The sequence below is a fragment of the Pinus tabuliformis genome, chromosome 4_2 (genome assembly GCF_031772625.1).
Source record: "Pinus tabuliformis cultivar Carrire ecotype Pingquan chromosome 4_2, CPIR1, whole genome shotgun sequence".
Classification (NCBI taxonomy): Eukaryota; Viridiplantae; Streptophyta; class Pinopsida; order Pinales; family Pinaceae; genus Pinus; species Pinus tabuliformis.
This window is the reverse complement of record NC_142304.1, coordinates 785,009,577-785,035,772: the sequence shown is the minus strand read 5'-3', so window position 1 is coordinate 785,035,772 and position 26,196 is coordinate 785,009,577. Positions and strand designations below refer to the sequence as shown.

At 38.3% G+C, this 26,196-nt stretch overlaps 1 protein-coding gene across 1 annotated transcript in view; it reads right to left on the bottom strand.

Annotated features, from left to right (window-relative positions):
- Positions 1 to 26,196, bottom strand: part of LOC149171999 (protein PHOTOSYSTEM I ASSEMBLY 2, chloroplastic-like) — a 237,786-nt gene that overhangs the window by 21,041 nt on the left and 190,549 nt on the right. Inside the window, exon 3 of the mRNA XM_089424170.1 lies at positions 22,114 to 22,206. Coding sequence (XP_089280296.1) covers positions 22,114 to 22,206 — 93 coding nt within the window. The remainder of the gene's footprint in view (positions 1 to 22,113; positions 22,207 to 26,196) is intronic.

The following is a 26,196-nucleotide window of genomic DNA, read 5'->3' as shown; positions in this document are numbered from 1 at the left end:
GTTTGACCCTTGGTATTCAAACCAAAGGGTATGAAAATTTTCATGCAAAATCAAAAAATTTGACCGTCTTTTATATTACCTGTGTCCGGTTTTATAACACCACTATTCCTGCAGTTTTACATTCTCCTGGTAAAGATTCTGGTAGAGTAACCCTTGTACAGTATGACTCTGCTTGTAATCCAGTTGCCCCTGTATATGTCTCCCGCAAAGATCTTTGTCCTCCAGATGATTGGGTCACTAATTGGGGAAAACCTACAAAGAAAACTGTTGTTGCAGCCTAGTCTATCATTACCGAAACAGATGGTAAGGTTATCACCAGATTCCCCAGAGTAAACACAGCTCAGCGTGGTGGACCTTCTATCACTTCAGTACCAACAACAGTTTCTGTCAACCAATTACATCCTGCTCAAGCCACAGTCCCACCGCAGTTTGTAATTGACCAAGCAGTGTATGAGTCTATAAAAAGACTTTTCTCACAACCAAGCTCATCTCAGCCTTTTAGTTCGGTCTGTGATCATCCCCATTGCTCCAAGACATTTTGTCAGTTCTCTTCTGATCCTCCTACTCCTCATGGAGATCCATCTGGAAATCACCGCATAAACATGATCAAGTTTGTTCCGTCTTCTGATGACTCTTCGGAACAAAGTTACAAAAAAGTATCCTTTTTTAATCCACAAGAAGAACTCCTTGTACATACTGTTTCTGGTTCTTCTTCACATGGTCTTGGTTACGCAAGTTCATCAGTCATTCCTTCATATAGAAAGAACCCTATCGACCCTATTCCAAAGTCTGTTGAAATCCCTTCTGACTCTGAAATAATTGCTTTCCTAAATATTTTCAAAGGGATTGGTCCGTATGATCCAGAAGATGCCTGGAAAAAGAAAATGTTCAATTGGGATATTTACACCCATGAGAAAGAACATTTATATATGGAAGAACTAAGGCTCCTTGAAAAGAAAGACCGGCCTGCATTCAACAAACAGAACAGTGATAAATGGAAGGAATGGATGAAGGCGCAAAATCAATGGATATCATTCTATGAATGGTATTATCCTTCTGCAAATATAATAGAAGACTCTTTGGCAAAACAATTCAGAAACCAAGCAAAACAAAAAAGAGTCAAAGATCAAGATAAATTTGTAGAAGAAAAATTGCAAGAAAATCCTGTTGTAATTCCTCCTTTAAAGGCCCCTGTTTTTGAGCCTAAGTTTCAGAGTATGTTAAGTAAAGCAAACACTCCCAGGACTCTGATATATGTTAAGATGAAAGGAGAGGAATTAGTAAGAAATGTTTGTTCTTAGTTCCATATAAATATGATCAGAACTAGAACTCCAAATAAACACAAGTGGGAACTCCTTGATGGATCAATTGTCGAGACTAACACAGATTTCCCACCTTGGAAAAATTTCATCATAAGAAGCCAAGAAGAAAATTGTACAAACTTCTTCCATCTCATGCTGATGATCCTTCTTTGGCAACAAAAGATTCAATCGCTGCCACAAATTGGACAAATATGGCCCTATCTAGTCTTGAAAAGTATCTTAAAACCAGATTTGATTCTATTGAGAGTGCATGTACAGAGATAAAACTCATGCTTGATAGAGTCTTGCAAAAACGAGACTACAACATTGTCTGCTTAAATGAAAGTGTAAAGACTTTAGCAGAAAATGACCAAACAATTGCTCAAAGTCTAGATAAACTTTCTCTAAAAAGAGAGAAGAAGATCCATGAAGCAGCAATCGCTCATGGCAAAGAAATTGTCAAAGTCTCCACCAGTCTTGACATTGTTAAAAAACAAGTTTGGGAAGTATCTAAAGGGATTGAGTCTTTAAAGAAGAAACCCAGTGCAGAAGCATATAAGTCTGCTACTCTCTTTTCTGAGCCCAAGACTGCAATTCCCTATTCATTGACTCCATCTGTGGAAAGCCTCATAAAAGCTCCAAGCTCCATAAACTTTCCACCTCCGACATCTACTCATCCATATTCTCTATTTGCAAATCCTAGCTTCTTCAGCCCTACTTCTATACCTGCAAAAGCTAAAGAACCTGAAGAACCTTTTAAAGGAAATCTCTCAAGTTTTCTGTTTGGAGAGTCATCCAAACAAGAAGAGGAAGAAGAAAAAGGAGAAGAACAAGAAAATATTGATACTAGCATACATAAGATTGATCTTGATCCTGATATAGAGGATCTAGAAGCCTGCATCAATAACTTCTCCATTGAGGATAAAGAACAATTTGGCATTAGTACAAATAATGATGAAAACCAAGTCAATGCCACTTCATCTAGATCAAAATGGGATACTACCTGGAATCCTGCTCCAGATCGTAGAGATCTCATGAAATCTGAATACCACAAAGATTGGTCTACAAATTCAACATATTCATGGAATATAGATAACTGCACTGAGGCAGAAGTTATGTCTGTCTTGCATTCCATGCTTGTCTGTTACAGAACATACCTTGCAGACGACATTGGCCCCATAAATGCCACCAGAAGAATTATTGGGGGTTTCGAAGGCACACTGGATTCATGGTTGAAAGCTGAAACTCTGAAAGAGCCTAATCTTCTCCCATCTTGGGAACAAGCTGTAGTACTTAATGAAGACGGCTCCACATATATGGATCCAGTCACTCATATGCCTGTCAACAATATGATTGGAAAACTCATATATGGTATCACTGTGAATTTTATTGGTTTTCCTCAAATTACTAATGAAATCACCACTATCACATTGTTGGCAATGAAGTTGCATAATATGCAACATTTTGATGAATATTTTAATGAATTCCTGCACCGCTTACATACTCTGTCTCCAGACCTTATTCTTGAGCCCAAATGGAAAGAGATTTTTGTGGCCTCTCTTCCTTAGTGGGTCTCCTCTGCAATTGTAAACAAATTACCAGGGAAAGTTGGAGACTATAAATTTGGTATCATCAGACAAGCAGTTAAAGCAATCATTGTAGAGCTTTGCTCTCAAATGAAAATTGCCAGAGCAACAACAAATCCAAAGAAACCACATGGTTACCAACAACTCTGTAAGCAATGGCACCTTGGAAAGGCTGGTAATTCTGGGGGGAAAAGGTGAAGGTTTACACAGAAAAGAAACATTTCAAAAGAAAACCATATAAACATACAAAAATGTTTTCCAAAGAAAAAGGGAAAGAAATTATCTATTATAACTGTAAACAGAAAGGACATACAGCTCCAGACTGCCCCAAGAAGAAGAAAGACAAGTCAAAGAGAAAATTGCCTTACAGAAATAAAAAAGGGAAAATAAATTTCTTTGACTTACCTAGTAGTTGTGATGAGATTTTATCCTCTGATTCAGAAACAGATAATGATTTAAATTTTATTCATTCTGATGAAAATCTCTGCAGAGATCCCTTTTGCACAGAATGCAGAGATTGTGATTGTAGTGATATTGATGTATGTAATTACAATACAATCAGGATGATGAAGACAACAGATCATGAAGAGACAAGTAGGAATCTCTTCACACAAATGATGGCTGCATCAAATCCGCAGTTGAAAGACATGTACAAATCATTATTGATGGATCATTTGAAACAGGTACCTCCCAACTCGAAGAACTCTCCAAACAGAGGATATGTACCTCCTGCATCTCTTTTCTTAGTAGAAGCCTTAATTAGGCAATTCAAAAACGAGGACTTTGGTGAAGATCTACCCCAAACCTTGCCCAGTATTCACCAAGCCATAAAAGAACTGAGAAAGACAGTAAAAGAAAATAAAAGGCTATGCATTGAAAACCATAATAATCTGTCACTAAGAATGATGAATGCGAATATAGCCTCCTCTTCTAGTAATCCTCCAATCTCAGGGAAAATGGAAAATTGGGCACTCCACTGGACTCCAACCTCTGAAGAAATGGAAAATCCAGAAGGTGAGAGTGATAGATTAAATCTGAGTTGCAATATAGTGAATCAAGATGTCATGTACTGTGTAAAGATGAAAGTCAGGATTGGAACACAGTATGAATATTGGAAAGTCTTGATGGATACTGGTTCTAGACTTAACATTGTTAGTGACACAGTAGTCAGTACGCATCTCAGAAGACCAACTGCCTGCCCCAAGGTGGTTACAGCAAGCGGCGACATCCGCACTAAATCAGAAGCAGAAGTAGATGTATTTTTGACAGAAGACACTGGAGTACATCTTGTATGTCCGATAGTCCCAGGAATAGATTGTGCTATGTATCTTGGCACACCATTTTTCCAGAACTTCACTAAGCATGGAGCCAAGCTTGATACACAGTCTCAGAGGTATGGATATTTTATAAGCTTGGATGATCGAGAAATATTTTTTCCTTTTATCAATTCAAATTCTCCAAACAGATTAAAAAGAATAGAAAGGATGGAGAATTTATTGGCAAAAATGGAGATGAAGAAAGAAACACTCAAAACTGAAGAACTTTTGGATAATGGAAAATATTCAAAAGAAATAGCAGACCTCACTGCTAAATTTAAAGAATGTTGTTCTGATGACCCTAATGCCTTTTGGCACATTCACAAACATGAGGTTGAGCTCCCACTAAAAGCAGATTTCAGTGGCAAGCTCAGAAGATCTAAGGCTGTGCCAATGAATGAAGAACAAATGAAACTATGCAGGGAAGAAATTAAAGATCTTCTAAAGAAAGGTCTAATAAGGAAAAGCAAGAGCCCAATTTCTTGCTTTGCATTCTATGTAAATAAACATGCAGAGATTGCTAGAGGAAAACCCAGATTGGTAGTCAATTACAAGCCTCTTAACAGCATTCTCGATTATGATGCTTATCCTTTGCCAAAACCTTCCACCATCTTGGCCCAAATATCAAAATCAAAAGTATTCTCTAAATTTGACTTGAAGTCAGGATTTTGGCAAGTCGGCATCAAGGAAGCAGACAAATGGAAGACAGCGTTCTCCATTCCACAAGGGCATTATGAGTGGAACATCATGCCTTTTGGTCTTATTAATGCGCCCTCAACATTTCAAAGGATAATGGATGAAACCTTTGAAGGTATGGATGAATTTTTAAAGAAATATATTGATGATCTATTGATTCATTCTGATAACATACAAGATCATATCAAACATCTAAAAAACTTCCTGAAAAGAGTCAAAGAAATGGGCATAGTGCTATCTGCGTCAAAAATGAAGCTTTTCAAAACCATGATAGACTTCTTGGGATACAATATCCAGTATGGCTCTTATACTGTGATTCAAAGAAGTCTTAATTTTGTTGATCATTTCCTAGATGAGTTAACTGACAAGAATCAGTTACAATGGTTTTTAGGAAGTCTAAATTATATTTCAAAGTTTCTGAGTCATTGCGCCCAAGATAGGAAACTTTTGAACAAAAGGCTCCAGAAAGACCCCATACCATGGACCGCTGAATTTACACAGGCTGTTAAAAGGATAAAAGATAGAGTCAAAAATATCCAGCCTCTATCTCCCATCAGAGAAGAATGGGAAAAGATAATAATGACAGATGCAAGTCAAGCTGGTTGGGGTACAATACTATGTCAGAAAAATCCCAAAAAAAAGAAAGATATAGAGGTATGCCAGTATGCCTCTGGACTCTGGGCCAAGAACTAGTTGAACTGGTCCAGTCTGAAAAAGGAACTCCGGGTTGTTTGCCTTGGGATTGAGAAATTCAAGGATTTTGTGATATACACAAAATTCACAATCAAAACAGAATGTCAAGCACTCAAAATGCAATTCATAAGTGTGAATTTGAGGATGCAGCAATGGTTTGCTCGGTTATGCAACTCAACCAGTATAATTTTAATATTGAGTTTGTAAAAGGGGATAAAAACAGTTTTGCAGACATGCTAAGCAGGGAATTTCTATCAGAGCATTCCATCCTTGCTCTGGACTATAATTATATAAGAAGACATGATGAAACTGTTGAAATAGAAACTTCAGTTGGATGGATTTCTTATGATTTGAGAAAAGCTTTGCTAGATCATGATGATGATTGGCGGCCAATAAAAGAAGTCAGATATAGAACAGGTTTTCCTTATCTTTGGACAGATCCTTTGCAGGATGAATTAAATGATGAAGCCTTAGAGGCCCTGGATTATTTGAAACCCATTGGAAGCATAGCTTACAAAGTTGAAAGAGATAATGAGGATGATAATCGAATTACAAGTTGCCATATAACATTTAGAAGATTTGATAATCATCTCAACAGATCCAACTATGATGAAGAATGCCAAAGAGAAGCCTTTTATGCAGGAATGAACCTCCAGAATTTTTCTACTAATCTATTTTACTCCTTGCAGTTTTCTTTCTTATTTGAAGGAGTTCCAGTTGAAGATATGGAGGAAGATGATCCTCTCCCAGAATGGTTCATGGAATTGTGGAAGATATATGGCTTGTCACCCCTTATACTTAAACCATATTCTTTCACACTATTCAAGATTCTGAGGTTTAGTCCACAGAGTATGCTCGTGACAGAAGTTCTCTACAAAACAATAAGGGATCTATTGGACCTAGAAGATATAGATTTCTTAAGAGGTGTCAAAAGGTGTGGCCATGTCCGATGGTTTGTAATAAATCCAGATCAATTGCCACAAGTACTAATTATGCCGAATTCCATAGACAAGTAGATCCAAATTCAAATCCATTCATGAATTTAAATTATCTGGACCTACTTGACCCACACAGTACAGCAGCCTGGGAATCGGAGAAAGAAGTATGGGTCCAATACTATTCAAACTATATGATTGAAAGATGGAATTACCAGTACTACACCCATCCTCAGATTGATTACTATACCTTTTAAGTGTCATCTTTCCAACCAACTATGGTGTTGGACAAGCTTTCATGGGTTCCCTTGTCTTGGAATCTCCACTCTGTAATATTTGTACAAATGAGATTTGCATATCTCAACTTTAAGTCTTTTCGATCTTTCGAGGGTTCTCTTTTGATGAATATCCTCTATGTAAATACTGTGTGTACTAGATTCGGTCCCCATATGCCTCTGGCTATCCGTAAAAGGAGAAGGGATGAGATAACATGGGACAGTACCCCCATGCCCGAATCTAGCTTTCGGCGATCTGATCAGACCCGATCAACATCTTTCTTTTGAGTCATCAGTTTGTACATTCTGCTTTCGGCAATTCACGAATGCTTGTCCCCCTTGGCTAGTTCTATAAATATAAGGCTCATTCGAGAATGGGGAGTTTGATAGTTTAGAGGTCTGAGTCGAACTTTCTCCTGCTCTGCATCTACGGACTCTTAGTCTAATCTACTTACACCACGAGATAAGTTCCAGTCTGTAAATGATCTGAGAAGCCTGCGCATTAGTGCTTGACGCTAGTGTGAACCTAAAGTGGCCAAATCATATGTTGTTCTCAAAGTCTGTAAGTCTGTAAGTTTTTGAGACTCAGCCTGCACGCATGCCAGGTAGCCTATGGATTTCTTAAGCCTTGTGCTAAGATATATTCATTAAATGCTGCTGTAGTCAATCTGAGGAAGAAAACACAGTCTTGCAAAGTGTCCATCTGTATAATCATCAGTTTATATTCAATAAAGAAAGGATTTTTCTGCATACCTGTGTATTTTGTGTATTAGATCCAGAGGTTCTATCTGGTTATATGAAAGCATTGGATAAATTAGTCCCTGATGAGGAGGAGTCTGCCATGCTATGGAAACATTTGAGAAACTATACACTTAGCATTGGTCCATTTGGGAGCATGCATGCAATTAGAGATCAAGAGAATTTATCTTCTCTTGAGTGGTGGAACATGCATGGAGATGCTACTCCACTTCTACAAACTTTGGTATTGCGGGTGCTATCACAGGTGGTAAACACTTCTTTTGTAGAGAGGTGTTGGAGCTCTTATTCTTTCATCCATAGTGTTAAAAGGAACAAGTTAACTTTAGACCGAGCAGAGAGTTTGGTTTATGTTCACTACAACTTGTGATTGTTTACCCATTAATGTGATGATGCAAAGACTAATAAAGACCATAAGCTTTGGGACAAAAATCTAGAGGAGCCCAATTTGGAGGCTACACTGTTGTGATTAGAGCAATTGGAGGATGCTCTTATCCAAGAGGATGATGATTGAGTTGAGATAACACCCCAATCCGATCCCATTCTTCCTAGGTTCCATGCTTCAACACCAACAATAGGGGCTTCATCTTCATCAATTCCACGACCACAACTTCCAGAGCCACCATCTTCTTCATTGCCATCACGTGGACACTCACATATTGTTCGTGGTGGAAGGAGGAGAGATTAGTAGATATATTCATAGTTTACTACTTTTGTCATAGATTAGGTGGGTAGTCTTGTGAATTTGAACTTTTATGTCGTACTCTTCCTAGTTCAATGTGTACTTGAGTCTTGGTGGTGGCCAAGTGGCCTATTTTGTAAACATTATTATTTGAGTTTTGGACATGACTCATGTTGACAATTCCTCACTTGCTGGATAAATTACTTGAATGTTGATGATTTTATCTTCTAAATGTTTTATGTTTTATGATATGCTTAAAAATTTCATGCATGTTTGTAATTGCTAGAACCTAGATGGTTGATGCTCAAATAGTTAATCATTGATGTACAATGGATGCCATATCTATCTTGATTTGTGTAAAAATATCCCTATTTTCATGTCTTCTACGAATAATTTGGTATTTTGGATTTTTTAATATAAATTCAAAAAAATATAAATATATATATATATATATATGTATACATAGTAGATGCTTCGCTTCCTATATTTTTGGGAAACGACACTTTTGCGCACCTGCTTCCCAAAAACGTCCCTGCTTTGTCCCCACTTCATGCAACATTGAGTGGGACCATAACCTTTGCTACAGGGTCCCATAGTATCACAGTAGCAGGATTCAGTGTCAACATGAACAAAGCTAGTTGCAATCAATACACGTGAGACAGCGCAAAGCTAGGTGTAATGACATAGTGTCAGCAGTATGCATTCAGTTGACAGTTGCAAAACGAGTTGTAGTCAATACACATGAGACAGTTGCAGAGCTAATTGCAGTGACATTGGCAATGCAAATTGCCCAGTTGTAGGATGCAGGTGTACTTCTAGCCAGAAGATTCCCAGAGCAGAACTATGCAGTCCAATTTCTAGTGCAGGAGGACAGTGCGAGTTGATGTGAGAGAGAAGAGATAATTCCCATAGGGAGATCAAGACTCAGAGTGAATATAGCTTCAAAGGGAGTAGCCCTATGGAAGCTAGCACTTCAGAATCTAGGGAGATCAGACTCATTATTGCAATAGTTGCAGCAACAGGAGATCAAATTTTGTGCGGTAGCATAATAGACAACATTCTCTTCACAGTGACTTCCAGTGACAGGAAGATTGGTCAGCTTGGAGAAGTGGAGAAGGTTAATCAGACATCAGTAGCGCAGGACTGTCCAGATGCAGGAGAGTAGTATTGGTAGAGAGAACACCTTCCTCACTAAGAGGGATTGTTAGTTTTTGTAGCATCAAACAAGTGTTCTAGTCTTGATTTGTGTCTAAGAGGCTAGGGAACACGAGTTCTCCAAAACCCAGAAAAGGTTTTGCGAGATAATCTTGTGAAATGCCTCAATTAAATTAATTGATCAATAATTAAAAATTACCCAAGTCGAGCTTACGAAAATTGATTAACTAATGGAAATTAATTGAGGATAATCAAGAATACTCTAGAGACTCACATGAATCAATTTTAAGATGATCATAGCCATTAATGAGGATTTAATCATGGTCGTTGAAGCTCCAGCGAGATATTATAAGAGCAAATCGATGGGATGAGGAGAGACACAAGACCAGCGCACAGTGATTGTGAGGGAAGAATTCGAGCCAGTGGAGGAGCATTAGTGATTGAGGGAGCAGCAACCAAAGAGATTTGAAGAATTTTTCAGTGTCTCTCTAGCGTCGTTTGACGATGGAGAGGAGGTCGAATATTTCTGCAAAGAGGGTTGCATAGCTAGTGCTAGTGAACCAGAACCCAATGCGAAGTGTCGAAAAGGAGTTTGATTTAGTTGCTAGAGGCCAGAAGATTGTCCAGAAGGACAACCGACTTCATTCCAGAGGCAGAGGGAGGCAAGATGACTCATCAGGAGCCAGCTAGCAAGCTGTATGATTTTCCTAGGCCACGCAATGTGATTCTGGTAAAGTGTGTTGCCAATGAGAGAGTTTGAGTAGGCTAGAGGGAGGTTGAATTGTGGCAGAAGGGAGAAAAATTTTCCAAATTATTTTTCTAGTATATTTTCTGGAGGATTGCCAGTTGGGCATCCAGGCTAACTCTGATTTTTATTGTTGCATAATAATATAAACACTCATCTGCTGCTCCGGTTTTCCCTTTGAGGTTTTTCCCGAGAAATTAGTCCAAAATAACTGTGTTAATTATGTGCATGAATTTCTCAGTTCCAGTTTAATTTTCGGTAGAGTATTTATTTTGTTGTGAGGAATTGCAGTGTGATTTATGCGATATTAATAAGAAAAATAATAAACTGCTAATCAGTTAGGAGAATAAATTCCAGTAGCAGCAGTTCAAGGAACTTTCGCATTGCCAAAAGTTGGCAAACCTTCGAAAAAAATATTTTGATCACTTCTGCAAGTCAATTTGGCTTCCTGGAGACGACTCGGCCCTCCTAATTCAACTCAGCCTCCCTCTGGATCGTTGAATCTAGCCACACGTGTGGCCCTGGCAACTCGGTCCTCCCTGGCAAACTTGCACTAGCTAGGAATTAACTCAGCCTCCACTCAAATTCGACTTTACTTGGCAAATCGATCTCCCTATGCATATCAATCTCTCTTACCACCTCTCCTTGCTCCTACAACTCGTTCTTTTGAAGAAATTCACATTTCCTGCTAGGGTAATTCACACCCCTCTCTAGAGCAATCCACACCACTGGAAAATCGGCCTCTTTGCAGAAAAATCGATCCTTTAAAGAGTATGGAAATCACTATGAAAAAATCCTTCGACAATTCTATCTCCAAGCACTGTTGAACTCGTTTTGTCGATGCTGCTACACTACCTCTGCGCCCTGTTACCACACAAACTAGCAAGGGACCTAAAGGGGGTTCCTATGAGGACAACTGTAGGTCAAGGGCAACTATGGAGACTTAGCCCACTATCACCACAGCTAAGTCTCCCTACTCTTTATAGACTTTCATCGATGGGAGGAGACCAGGTATTTGGGAGATCACTTATAAAGTATAGAACAATGAAGAGGCGAAGTGACTCAAATGATTCCCTTTCTAGAAGAGTTTGAAGGATAGGGCTTGCTTGCTCTTCAAGCAAGGGACTTGATGTTCTAGGGAAAGGGGATGAGGATTGGAGGGTTGAGGTAGAAGGATAATACCTATGAAGATGGTTCTCAAATCCCTAAAATTCTTTTGGGAACTTGGATTCTCGAGTAGTCCTTGATAAATAGGCTTTGGTGAAGAATGGGACCACACGAGGCCAAGTGGACCCAGCCCAGGTTAAGGGATGGATTTAGGCAACCAATGATGTTCTTAACCTGGCCAAGGTGAGGGGAAAGGATCAAACAAGAATTTCTTCCAAAGGTGTCAAATTGATCCTACTAGGTTCTAGCCTTGGGGACACCTAGGCAAAACTTGATCCTTGAGCTAGGGCTTGAGGTATCCGGAGATTCAACCGTCAAAATTGCTTCAAATTTGGAGGAGAGCAAGGGGACCCACCAATGCAATTATATCTAGGAGATCAAAGTTTTCTTGTGGCCAATTCCTCGGGAAATTGATGCCCTAGATGACCTAATGAGGATAGACCTAGGGAGAAAGTGAAAAGGGGTAAAAGGAGGATTAAAATGATCACCCTTTTTGAGGTACTAGTGCCTAATTCACTTGGAGATATAGAGTCAAGGATAATAATGAAGAAAGATTTAGTTTCTTGTTCAAGGAGGCTCCAAAAGTCAACTTCGTCCAATGTTAGAGGAAAGAGAAGAAAAGTGACTTTCAAGCATTTATACTTCGTACAAATGGTGCAAGCTTATCAAGGTAACATGATCTCAAGGATATTTCATTCATCTAACAACGGTCCATACAAAGAATAAGCTAAATAGACACATAATTCCACATTTCATACATGCAACAATCAGCCCTAATTATAGTGAAATTCAAATGTATCTAGCAACAAGAAAATAATGTTAAATTTTCACTTACAATGTTAAAGTATATCCAACCAGCATCACATTTGCACAATAAGAAGCTCCAAGATATTTCATTCATATAACAACGGTCCATACAAAGAATAAGCTAAATAGACACATAATTCCACATTTCATACATGCAACAATCAGCCCTAATTATAGCAAAATTCAAATGTATCTAGCAACAAGAAAATAATGTTAAATTTTCACTTACAATGTTAGAGAGTATATCCAACCAGCATCACATTTGCACAAGAAGAAGCTCCAAGATAGAAATAACCCAAATCCATATATCAAATTCATCCATCATCCAAAATAGTCCTCCAAGGAAAAAGTGTGAAATCCTCTAAAGATAGAGAGATCCCAAGTCAAGACATGATCCAAATGAGTGTATCTAACATGAATATACAACCTCTTAAGGAGTTCGAATTAGCCTATGGACCTACATCAACCCCTAATGATAAAATAATGTGCAAATAAAACCCCTATTGGTGACAAGCCCACCAAACTAGCCCACAAGTGGAAAAATAAGCCTCACAAGGGGCCAAATAATATGTACATGTCATGGGGCCCTCCAAAGGCCTAATAATGTCTTGAAGTGCCATATTGAGGAATAGATTCCTCGGAATATGATGGACAAGGGGGTGGCCCCTTGTTCTCCAAGTAGTAGACCTGTGGTGCTCCCAATGGGTCTGAGGGCACATAAATGACCCCATGGGTCTCCATATGAATCGGAGATGCCTGTAGATCCTCTGCAAGGGTCTAAGTGGTGGAATGAATGCTGCCATGACATCGTACAAGTCCTGGGACACCTGTCAAGAGTGTGGGGCTCCTATGGGGGCCTGCTGGGCATAATGTACCAAGCATATCACCATCATCCCAAAAGTGGATCGCTAGTAGTCTTTGAGCATCGATGAAGATCCGTGGAGTGTTTTCTACTGCTATGGAGGCCAATGGCTCTCTATGCACACCCTATCTGTGCCAATGTATCCCTTTGGAGGATTAGGACCCCGTATAGGGAGACCAAACCCCAACTGAAAACCATATGCAATCCTGCACAAGATCCAATGCATCCCCTAGGCTTCCAATACCAAAAATCATTAGAGAAATCGAGTGAATGAGCTTACCCAATCATGGATCACAGGTGGGGACTTCATAATGGCCTGCCCTTCCATAATGGGCTTTGGGTGTACCAATGTCTCCTAAACTCCCAATGGGGTTAACCAAGTACCTTATTATGTGGTTTCTACTTCTAAAGGGGATAATATTGTCATGGTACATCTGTCAAAAGGTGGTTCAATGTGGTAGATAGGTGAATGAAGCAGGGGATGAGAGCGGGTAGCCCTGGGTCACATCCTCGGCCACAGGGGTAGCTTATAAGAGGGAAGCCCACACTTGGGTTTATGAGGTGTAGGAGGGACCAATTGTGGTACAGAAGGAGCCTCGGCCTTGATATTTCCACCCTTCTTTATATGCCCTTTTTATGATTTTCTTTGATTAACTACTCGGGGCTGAAGGGGTTAGAGCATTATGTTTAAGATAAAGAAATGGATTCCCCCTTTTAAGGTGGGGCGATTCATTGCCTACCAAGGGTTGGGACAATCACAGGTTCCTATATGATGAAGAAGGCTCATAGAACCTATAGGAAGCAAGGTGATGGCCATGATGATGGGGGTAGAGCTCATGTATTGGCTTTTGCCCATGTGCTAAATGTATTTGTCCCGACCATCTTTTGCATTTTGTGGTACATTTTCCTGTTGAATGTGGCCATATATGCCATTATATTTCTTTTCAGCTGCATCAACCTCTGGGCTTCATTCCAGGCCATGACCCAAGGTGTGGGCAAGGGGGAGGGGCAAGCTAACCCTATGTGGACCCAATGGAGGAATGTTGACCCAAGCGGGAGAAATGGTGAATGGGGTAATAATGAATGGAAAGAGGGTAATATAAGCAGATAAGGGAGCGGGACCACGCAACCAAAATTGGGGTTTTCTGTGAAATACCATCCCTAGAACCAAATGGTCAGTAAAAGAGATCCCACGAGACCAGAATCCAAGGTTAATTCCGAAAAGGGGTCTAGGGGACACAAGCATGGACCTAGCTCATTCTTTCCGCTGAATCCCCTCATTAATCCATGCCCAGAAGTGTCCATGATAAGAAAACTACAATACTCAATTTCCAAATGAAAAGGCATACCTTTAGATTCGGGAAGCCCACCTTCAAACATACGATCATGGTAGATGGGTGAGGGACCACATGGCTAGTTCAAGTGGCGGAGAAAATGGCACAATGAGCTAGCTGGTGGCTTTAAGGGGCTGCTAGCTGTCAACTGAGGACCATCTTGGACAAAAATTTCTCCTAGGGATATTACCCACAAAATGGTGGGTAACACACCCTTCCTATCACAGCAATATTGTGTCGTGATCTCCCACTGATCTTCTATGTCTTCTCCAATTGCCCATCAATCTCCTCATATAATCTCTTGTTGATGAATCAATGACCATGATCTAATCTCAATCGATGACTAAGATCATCTGACTCCTTCAAGTGACTTTTTTTGAAAGTTTATAGAGGAAAATTGATTTACCCCAATTAATATTGATTAATTGAGCCATTTCCCTAAGTTAGACTTAGGAAAATTAATTAACTGGATAATTAATTATAATCAAGGCCTTCTCTTGGGAAACCTTTTTTAGGTATTGGAGAAAACATGTTCCTTGGCCTCATAGACACAATCCAGGACTAGAACACCTGTCCAAGCTACATAATCTAACATTAACCCCTCCCAATTCTTCCTTTCTTATCACCTTTCTTCATCTTCCTAATGAGGGATAAGTTTTGACACTCCTCCACACTAGCTAAAACAATCGCCAATCTACTCTCCTCTTAGATGAAATCATCTAAAAGCTTCTCAAAGGTGGGAAGCTTTTGTAGGCACAAACTCCCCAAAAGAGAAAGATCTTAAAATTAAGAGAACCCATTTAAAGCAATGGACACTATTGTTCCTCCCTTTTGGCACGGGTACCTATAGTACAAATTTTCACTTCCACGGGCATTTGATGAGCATCGAAATCTGTTTGCATTATGATTTTGGGTCATTTTCATGTTTCCCAAGGTAATGTCGCTACTGCGGCATTGGTCATGCTTCACGAGACACTATTGGAGCTAATTTTGCATACATGGACATGTTCTATGTATGCCATGTCGAAGAAGCTAGAGCATTGTCATCATTAACATCTTTTGAGGGTAGATTTGTAGTTACAACACTTATAACAGCAACAAGGATATTTTGACGACATGGAGAGGATGAACGAGATAGTTGGGATGGTGTGTTACTCTCTTGGCATGGCTTGGTGATGTGGGCTTGTTTTGAATCTTTGGTTCGGAAAAAAATAAGCTGGAAATGATGATTAATATGAGGTTTAATGACAAAAAATTTGACTTAAGCAATCCCTTGACCCAAGGTATGATCATGGTCATTTATTTGGCTTTCATGATTAATGGAAGTCCCTTGACCCAAGATATGACCATGGCCATTTATTTGGGACATTCATGGAAGTCCCTTGACCCAAGGTATGACGATGGCCATTTATTTCGCTTGCATGATTCATGGAAGTCCCCTGACCCGAGATATGACAATGGCCATTTATTTGGGACATTGTTTGGAGGTATTGGACCATTATATCACTTGATATATAGAGTTATCTTAGAGGTGACAAATATCAAATGAGGACATTGCACAAGTCAAAGGTTCAAGCTAGTCATTGCTCAAATTAAGTAGGTGGACCTCTTCAAAGGACCATTGGGAAATATTATTCCATTAATCAAGGAGACTAACTTCTTCAAAGTGGACATGTTTATCTTCTTCATGGGAATGTTGAACATTATCTCAAAGGAATAAAACAATTATTTTCTTCTTCCCTAGATGGATGGATTGATCCACTTTGTTGTGGTGATCTATTATTCTCATTGCACATGTGGCTTTGACCACCTTATTTGATTAATTTTAGTTTCTAGAGGTTCCTTACCTTTCGAAAGTAAAGGAAGCTCCTTACCTCCTCAATATGAAGGACTTCCTCATTTGTAATTCATGATTGGATAGTGGGGTTGTTCCTCTCCCTGGGGCTTGATGAAAATTTTCTTGGTGTTATTGGGGTTTCAAAGTTTACTATGTGATGTATGTTTCAACTTAGAAGGCTCTTCTCCCTTGGTTTCATCTATAGTATTTTAAAGTGTTTGAACTTGTGAATGATTCAAGATCACCACAAATCTTAGTATGATCAATCCATTGAGGGACAATGGTCACATGAAAGGTGGTGTCAAATACATAAGTCTTCATGTCTCCATTGTTTGTGTGAAGTAATTGTTGAGCCTCTTCCTTGCAAGGGTTCCCTTAGTAAAGGCTTGGTTTGCTTCATGCCATAGTCGATCCTTGGGTTGAGGGAAATCCTATTGAGGAATCCTCACTAGTGAGTTATTGACTTGTAAGTTTACCCTGATTGGCCAAGAAACTACCCATCCTTAGATACTAGTTCCCCCCAAAATCCATTATTCCAAGTAATTGACCTAAAGAGAGTCACCCCCCCCAATCCATTATTCTGAGTAATTGACCTAAAGAGAGTCATTCTTCTTGATATCCTCTCATCCTAACATTCCCCTGAATCCATCACCCCTAAATTTTGGCACTAATCTTCACATCCCTCCATCACCACTATTTCCAATTTTCTTTACAAAAAAACCAATTCAATTACTAGGGTTACTAGTGCTATCAACTTGCACCTCGCTGTTTAGGCCCTAGAGATCTTTAGGAGAACCTCCTAGAAGTCGAAGGACAATCAGCGTAAAGAGGCAAGGTAGGTCGCAACGGTGAATGACCTATTGAGGTTCCACTCACACTGTATGGTGTGGGTGGGATCTTTTATCATATAAACGTACAATTTGAAACTACCCATCCTTAGATACTAGTTCCCCCTCCCCTCCCCAATCCATTATTCCCAGTAATTGCCCTAAAGAGGGTCATTCTTCTTAATATCCTCTCATCCTAACATTCCCTGGAATCCATCTCCCCTGAATTTTGGCACTAATCTTCACATCCCTCCATCACCACTATTTCCATTTTTCTTTAAAAAAAATTCAATCACTAAGGTTACTTGTGATATCACCTTTCTCCTCACTGCTTAGGCCCTAGAGATTTTTAGGAGAGGCTCCTAGAAGCCAGAGGAAAGCCAACCTAAAGAGGCAAGGTAGGTCGTGACAATGAATGACTTATTGTGGTTCCAGTCATAATGTATGGTGTGGGTTGGAGCTTTTATCATTTAAACGTACAATTTGAAAGGTAAAAAGCACGAACTCCTTATTCTCCACCTTCACCCCAATAGTATCATATTGATCTCTGTTGACCCCTATTGGTCAACTACCCATGCAGTGCACCCCGTTTTTCTTGACAGAAAGAAGCAGCACCTGATCAGCATGTCCGTGCCATCCTGCCATCAGCAGCAGCTTGATCTTTTTGATTGTAAACCCAGTCTGCATGTATTAATTGTAAATAATCTTAGCAGACATGAGTCATGTATGTATTTTGCCTAGGTGGACCTAACTTTCTGATGATAATCTTCGTCCCGGAAGGTTTTTCGTCTCACCGATCCACGGATCGGCAGAGTTTTCCTTCAAACCTGACCCCAAAGCCGGGATTGATTTTGTCATTAGAACTTTAGGAGAATCCTAGTGTGTTGATCTGCTAGATTATCGTGGTGTCGCAGAGCTGGGTGATTTATGAGGGTCTGTATTAAGTGGGCTTGTCCCCTTGAGATGTAAATTGTAAAGTCATGATGTAATGTGTCCTGAGGGTCGAGAAATGTTTTAAATCCCCTCATGAGTCCTAAGTCCTAGGTCCTAGGTGATGTTTCCGAAGGCTTAGTTCAGTGATCCATTTTAAAATGAATTAAAAAATTAAAAAATGAATAAAAATAATAAAATAATAAAAAATTAAAAAATGAAGCAAAAACCCTAATAATAAAATAATAATATTTTAAGTTAATAAATCAACGGATGAGATCAAGAGATGTCTTGATCCTCATCAACGGTCGAGATCATTTCTACATGGATCACTCGAACTAGCCGTTAGGATCATTTCCTTTATATAGGGTCTTAGGGAGTCATTTGAGATCATCGGATCTGTGAGTCAAAGACTGAAGAAGCTCTCTTGTAAATTTGTTTCTGGTTAATAAAGAAGACTTTGGGGTCCATATCTTGCTGGTGTTACTCTCTTGAAATGCTGTGAGATTGTTTTAATTTTCTGCATATGTTATTTTCAGCTGTTAATAATAGCTTTTATAGAGTATTGTGGGTACAGGTATCTTGCTCACTTGCTAGGGTTTGGGTGCTGTTAGGGTTTCTGAAGTAATGGCAGGTATCTCTATTACTTCCTGAGATCTAGCAGCATTCTTGCCCTCTTTACTGATGGTTGTTTCTGAGCTGTGCAGAAAAACCCTTGCTAAAGAAGATTTGGTGGGCGTTAGGGGAAGTTCTCGGCTGAACCAGCCAACTCCCACAAGCATTTTCTGCTGAGCCCAGTGGATTTGATCCTGGGTCTATCATTCGGTTTTATTTTTCTGATCTGCATGAGAGTTATCTGAAGTTCTTCATAGTGACAATCTGAAATTTCTTTTCTTTAAAATTTTCCTGTTCTTATTGTCAAATCTGGCCGTGAAAGGGCCATATCTGTACATTAATCAGCTGTTCTAGGGTTTCAAAATTTTGCTTTATACACAGGTTCTCTTTATGGTTTTGTTCCCTTGTAATTGCAGGTATGGGGTTTTTCTTCAGGGGATTACGAAATATAAATTTGTGAGGAGCTTCACTATTTTCTGGGCAGTCGGCTTGCCTGTTCACGCATAATATACCCTGTGCTCGCTGCTCTTCAATGCAGTCTCACTCCTATCTATCTCAGCAGCCTGCCATTTTCCCACACCACCGGCTCAGTCAACAGCATAAAAAATCGAGATTTGTTTTGGGAAAAGCCTGTTCGTTGTTTTTCAGAGGTTATATGTACCTCCGCCGGCTTCATACGTCTGCATTTTTCCATGACAATGTCTCACTAGCGTATCACCAGTGCTAGAACGTTCCATTCATAAGCATTCAGTAAAATTTCAAAGCGATCCTAAGTGCCTGCAATCCGTCTGGCGTCTGCATATCTGTGTATCAACGCCATCAGAAACGTGCCCATTCCATCACCGGCAGCAGGGGATCCGATTCACCAAGCCGTGGATTACCTCAGGGTTACACCGATCAGCTTTCATCGTATCTACTTGCAAATCGATTCACAGCTCAAGGTATCCGCCGTCTTCATTCTCGAACAGGTAGCATCTGCGTACGGTTTTATTGCAAGCATGAGCTTCATTCGATCTTGTTGGGGCAGCATTTAATCGATTTCCCTAGTTTTATTGACGTATGCATTTTTTAGTTTTAGTTTTAGGAGTTTCTTTTATTTATTTAGGCTATATAAATGTATATGTTAGTTTTCGTTAGGTTTAAGTTTAGAAATTTTTTAATTAGTTTTCTTTTTTAAAAAAGTCTTGTTTTAGATTAGAATAAAGCGTAGATTTTATTTTTTTTAATTAGATTTCAATTCGTTTTATTTTAGTAACGTATTTAGATTTTACTCCTTTTTAAATAGTTTCATATAAATCCATAAAAAATCAAATAAAAAATGTGACTTTGCCTTTTTTAGACTTAGGCTTTAGTTTCATTAACTTAGTTTTTATTTCTTTAGATTTAATGATTTTAGATTTTTTTTATTTTTAGATTTGTATTTTAATGTTTAGCTTTAGTTTAAATTCTTTAAGTTTTGTTTTATTTAGATTTTAAAATAGCTTTAAAGTTTTGTCATAAAAAATAAAATAAAAAAATGTTTATGTTTTAGACTTAGATTTTAATTAGATTTTTTTTAATTTTGATTTTAATTTTTAGTTTAGTTTTAGATTATCTTTTTAGGTTTTATTTTTAGATTCATAAAATATCAAAAATTAAAATGTTTTAGTTTAGATTTTAGTATTGGCTTTAATTAGATTTTAAATTTTAGATTGTAATTTAAATTAACATAGATTTTAATTTATTTTTAGTTTTAGATTTTTTTTTCCTTTTTGATTTTTGAAATATAAAAAAATAAATAAATAAATAAATAAATAAATAAATAAATAAATAAAAAATAATAATAATATAAAATTGGAAAAAGATTTAAAAAAAATTTGAAAAAAAAAACAAAAAATTTGTGGGAAATTATTTTTGCAAGTTTCAGTTGCTTTCGCGATATATCTTTCATGTTGATGCTAAAGTTTTCAAGCCGAGATACGAAATTGATATCTGGTTGATGGTTTATGATTCTCGTGGTGATTTAAAGTATTCATCTTTTCAAATTTTTAGCTGCTGGATATCGTTTTTGTCATTCTAAGAGCATTGTGTTTTAGCTGATGATAGATGATTGCTGTTCATGGTCCATCTTTTTATATCATTTAACAAGTAATCATTTTAATAACAATCTCTTAAGGCACTGGTCTGCTAAATTAACCAAATCCATCGCGGCCTTTTTTATATCGTATCTCGTGTTTCCCAACCAACTGGTCGACAGTTGGCCTCATCATCTCACAGGGACTACCCCCCTTAGCCGCGGGAAACAGGCTTAAACGGAGGGATCGGGGATCAGAGTGACAGCCCCCGGTCCGAGCGTTGTCGTGTCAATCCGCGCGACAACAATCTCAAAGCCTAGTGATCTTCATAGGGTAACTAGCCAGTATGTCTATATCACTCATGCATGTATCTATCAGCTTTTTCTTTAGTAGCATGTTCCAAGATATCGTTACACTCTAATATAGAGTGACTAGAGAACATACATCTCTCTAGTTGTCTTCTTGGTGATGTGAGGGATCAATTGGTCCTTCACCAAATCAACGATGATTTAGCATTTTCTTAGCCTTGGCCTACCTTTTAATTGTGCTTGGCCAACAATGCAGAAGTGATAGGCACCATAATATAATTATCCACATCTCCGAAGACGAACCTCCTCAAGCAGCATCCGTACTCTACACTTCCATGGTGTAAAGTTGGAAACACCTAGACGATCTCACTCTCTATGACCAGCACTGGTCATCATGCTGATTTTAGAACATACTCAAGCCAAAAAAAATATTCAGAGAATGAATTCGGAAACAACACTCTAATCATTGAAGCACTTACGGTATCATACCCTACAACATCTCACAGGTTCATTCAATCACTGGAAACTCTTGGGCATCACAGCCATTGAACCCCTCTATCAACTATATCTTGCAGACAGCTGATATATCCATACACGGATTCCTGAAAGTTCCTCGAAAACATGACTGATACCCATGTCTAAAATTTCAGTGCATGGTAAGCAAACTACAAACGAAAATCCCTAGAAGGCCAGAAACTCAAACTATCAATACTGTTGTTAGTATACAAGATCTACAACACGTCTAACTAAAAAGAATAAACAGAAAATTAGAAATTTGCAGCACTCAAAATCACATCTATTTATTAACTCAAAACATAGACTTGCATTGCTTCTTCTCATAGTTCTCAAGCATCGTTTTCTTTGCTTTCATTGCTTTCATTCATTTGCTCTCACATTTTCTGCCTCACATTGCTTCTTCACATTTCTTCTCACATTTTCTCATCCAGATTCAGGTCTCACATTTACTCCTCTGTAAGGATGTATAAAGAAAGAACAAGGAATCTTCTAGAACAATGAAGCTTCTCGTATAAGGAAGCTTCTGGAGTACAAGTTCAGAGCACAAAAAAATACTAATATTAACCACCATGTACTGTAGCCTAGTTGACATTGTGATATTATGATCGTCATTTTCTACAATATGAAATTGGATTATAGTTTTCTTTGGTGAATACATGTTGCTGCCACCTTTTGATACACTAAGTGATATTAAACTATTCTAGAAAGATACTTACCATAGCAATTTGGGCACTCCGTGAACTCATAAACATCTTTTGCACGTTTTCTATTCAAAGCTTTCCACTTGCCTGTCCCCCCACACATATCACCTGAATAACATATCTAAGTCAGGAATTTAAAATTTGACAATGGGAATGATTGTTCATCAATGAAAATATAGCATTCTGATGGAAAAAATCAAAAAGTGACAGCAAGGTACAAGAACAGTATGTGGTTTACACTTGGTCTGAAGAGAGAAGTCAATCAAATAATGTAAAATACTGAACTTGCAATTCCATCTTATGTAGTGATTAAGGAAACTACACGATCATCAGATAGTAATCATGGCAAGCTATTCATAAAATAGATCTAAGTTTTGTAAGGTAAGGACTAAATCTTCAATGGACAAGACTTCTCAATTGGGCTGCAAATGCAAAATAGGCAACAGAATAGGTAACTTCTACGTAACAAGGGTTTATTTGGATATTCTGTCAAACCATAATGATAATGAACTAAAATGTAACTTAAAGAAACTTGGATATGATAAGCATATTTTTTTCAAATAATAACATGGTACCAGCACCTTTGGCACAAGGAACTACTCATGGAATACATCTGTTTTAAGAAAAAAATAAAAGCTTCTGAGCATATATTTGATTGCTCGTAAACAGAGCATTGAAATATGCCTCCACATATTGGAGATACATAATGATTGAAAGAATGTATTTGTTTCATCAATACAAAGAATCTTATTCTTAAGATAGAAAAGCTAGCTTAGGAAATATTGCTAGATTTGTTGAAATATGTAACTAGGTCCAGTCTTCATAATGATATGTAATCATGATTCTATGTAAACAGAAAAATAAATTTATTATTGTTATTCTTGAGTTATGGGTTTCAAGCTCAAGAGAAAGTTATTTTGTAGGTCAAGCTCCCATTGAGAGCTCCTAGGGCTTGTCATTGAGTCAACAGGTCAAGAAATTCATTGTCATGTATGAAAGACCCTGCTTTGACATGTTACATATTGTAAAGAGAAATTATTTGAGTCAAAGATAGAGTCAAAAGACCCTGTCTATGGGCTACAATCAAATCGGCCTCCAAAAGAAGAAAGTCAGCCTATCAAAAGGACATGTCAGCCTAGGTACAATGTCAAGTCGGCCTACTAGCATGGGTGAGGAGCCTATATATATAGGAGGACTCAGCCTCATTCAAAGGCGAATCAATCAAGCATTCATGTCAAGGAAAGAAGTGCGAATAAGGAAGAAAGGAAGCCTCTTGAGCAGCGAATAAAAGGAAGGAGAAGATCAAAGTTTTTAAGGATAGTTTTTGGGCCATTCATCTCACACGTGTGACTGCAACTAGGGTTTCTGCAGTAAGGTATTGCAGACATTGAAAAAGCCGAGATATAACCTTAAAAAGGATTGTTTTGCTAGCCAAATTCATAAGGAGAAGAATCCAAGACAAGCGAAGGATGGAAACCACTTAATTTTTCCTTCATCATCTCACACGTGCAAGATTGCAGAAAATTACGGTGGGGCCGAGATTGCAGAAGTTTCAGGTAGGCCAATATTGCAGTAAGAGAGGTTGAAGTTGCAGTCAAGGTGTTGCAGGACCGAAGTTGAAGACAAAGAAGAAGTTGCTACTTTGACTTGGCAAAAGAGGCACGGTTTGACTTGGTCTTGGAGGTCTTGGTCAAGGGTCTAGATCTTGGAATTCATCAATTGAAGTTCTATAAGAAGAGAATAATTCTTGTGGGTTTTCCTCTCAGTTGGAGAGGTTTTAGCCCTGGCTGATCGCCTATATCTTGTGTCCTTTGTCTTATTGTTCTTTATGGTTTGGTAATTGTTTGATGAAGAAAACACTAATAATAAAAAAGTGAAAGAAGAAGCTAATTAAGTGAAGTAAAAATATACCACAAATAGTTATCAAAGATAGAGAAATCACCCAATGTTGTTTCCCCTAGATTTCTCAACATGGTATCAGAGCTAAGGTGACAATACAAGGAAAGGCGGCTTAAAGGACACTCAAGGGTCGAAGCACTAGATCATCAAGAGCATCAATCATCAAGAAGGACCACTCATCTCAAAGGCACCACAAGGTCAAAGATTACATCATCATCTTGAAGGAAGTTACTAAAGAAGACCTCAAAACCCTAGTTCGTTCAATGAAGGATTCTATACTGGAAGCATTCTTGGGAACCTCGCACAACCATCAACGCGAGAAGAAGGAGACCTCAAAGACCCTACAAATTGGAGCATCTTGAAGCCTCTACATCAAAGAAAAGCTAGGATAAAGGCATTGTCATCATCATCAAGGAACCAAGGTGATCTCCCTCTCCTTGAAGGGTCACTTTTGAAGGAATACATCTTCATCAAGAAATCATCTTCTATTATCAACATCATCATCAAAATAAAGAAGACATCGAGTTGAAGATATTGTTATCAAGGAGTATCTTCACAAGTAAGTATCTTTATGTCCACATATGAATCTATCAAAATGACTTCATTTTGCAAGGAAAGCAACAAATTGGTTGGGTCATCAAACTTTCTTGCATGGAAGAAGAGGACAGATTTGATCCTCATAGAAAACGAAGTCATTGATCATGTTAAGGGTTCAATCACTAAACCTCCAAAGGAAGAAGCTCAAGCTCTTGCAAAGTACATGAAAGGGGAAGGGCGGGCTCAAATGATCCTTACAGAATCCATCAAATATCCCCTCATACCCTATGTATCAAAGTTGGAGACATCAAAAGAAATATACGAGAAGCTAGTAGAATTATTCTTCATAAGTACTGTTGGAGAAGTGATATCATTAAGACAAGAATTATACAAGATGAAGATATCAAAGGAAGATGGAATAGCCTCATACTTTATGAGGGTCAAAAATAAGATACCAACTACAAGTGTTGGGAGAAATAATGTATAATAAAGAAATGACCACCATAGTGCTCAGTGCACTACCTAGGGAATGGGGCAACTTTACATCAAGCATCTACGAAAAGAAGGAAGTTACCTCATTCAATGAACTTTGGTCATTGTGTAAAATTGAAGAAACGAGGCTAAAGGCAAAGAGTGACGTGGGATCAAATGAACAAGTTCAAGCATTTTCTGCCATGGCTAAGAGAAAAGGAAAGTTCAAGAAGTTTGGTCCTTAGAAAAAGAAGAAGAATATGGGCACTACAAGAGAGATTGTACAAAGTTTAAGAAGGACAACAAAAGGAAAGAAAGAAATGAGGCTCATATCACCGAAGAAGTGGAAGAACCTGATGAGAAGAAATACAAAGGGATAGTAAGATTTTCACTATTAAGGTTTCCCCAATACATAGCAAGGAGAAGTGGGAGGTGAAAAGACCTCCACCATGGCAGTCAAGATGAGAAGCATTATGATGAGATGCATCTTAAAAGAAGATGGCATCATACTAGAAGCATATTGTTGAAGCAAGGGCTCATCACATCATTAGATAAGCTTGAAAGATAGATGAAGTATAAGTCTATAGCAATCATCATAAGAAGGAAGTACCTCTTGGTAACCTCATTAAAAGCATTAGTAATTATGGTCAGAAGAAAGCCATCTAGCAAAGAGTTCATCATACATCATCATCATTAGAAAGGAGCATTTGCAGGATGATCAAGATCCTCTGTTAGAATCTTTATTAGAAGGTTCACCTCTTGGAAGAAGCGTCTTGCTGAGAATTCCCCCTTGTATGGTATTCATTGTTTGGAAGAATGATGGTATGATGACAAAGAAGTGCAGCATGTCAATATGGTTTAAGTACTCTAAATCTAGGGAAGAAAGTTGCCAAAGAAAGCCTAGATGACCAAAAGAAGAAAAGAGGTATGTATGCATATGTTCGATAAATTAAGACATCATTGTGAGAATTCCTACACTGGAATCCTATTGCAGCAACTAGTATTATTTCTCCTACATGTTAATTAATTAACAATTTATCTGCTATGGAAAATATCGAAATAAACACACTGCAACCTTCACAAATTAAATACTTTGAAAAAATAATGCGTTGCAAACTGAAAAATACTAGCACACACACACATAAAATTAACACAATTATTTTTGGACAAAAGTCCCCAGAAAAACCAAAC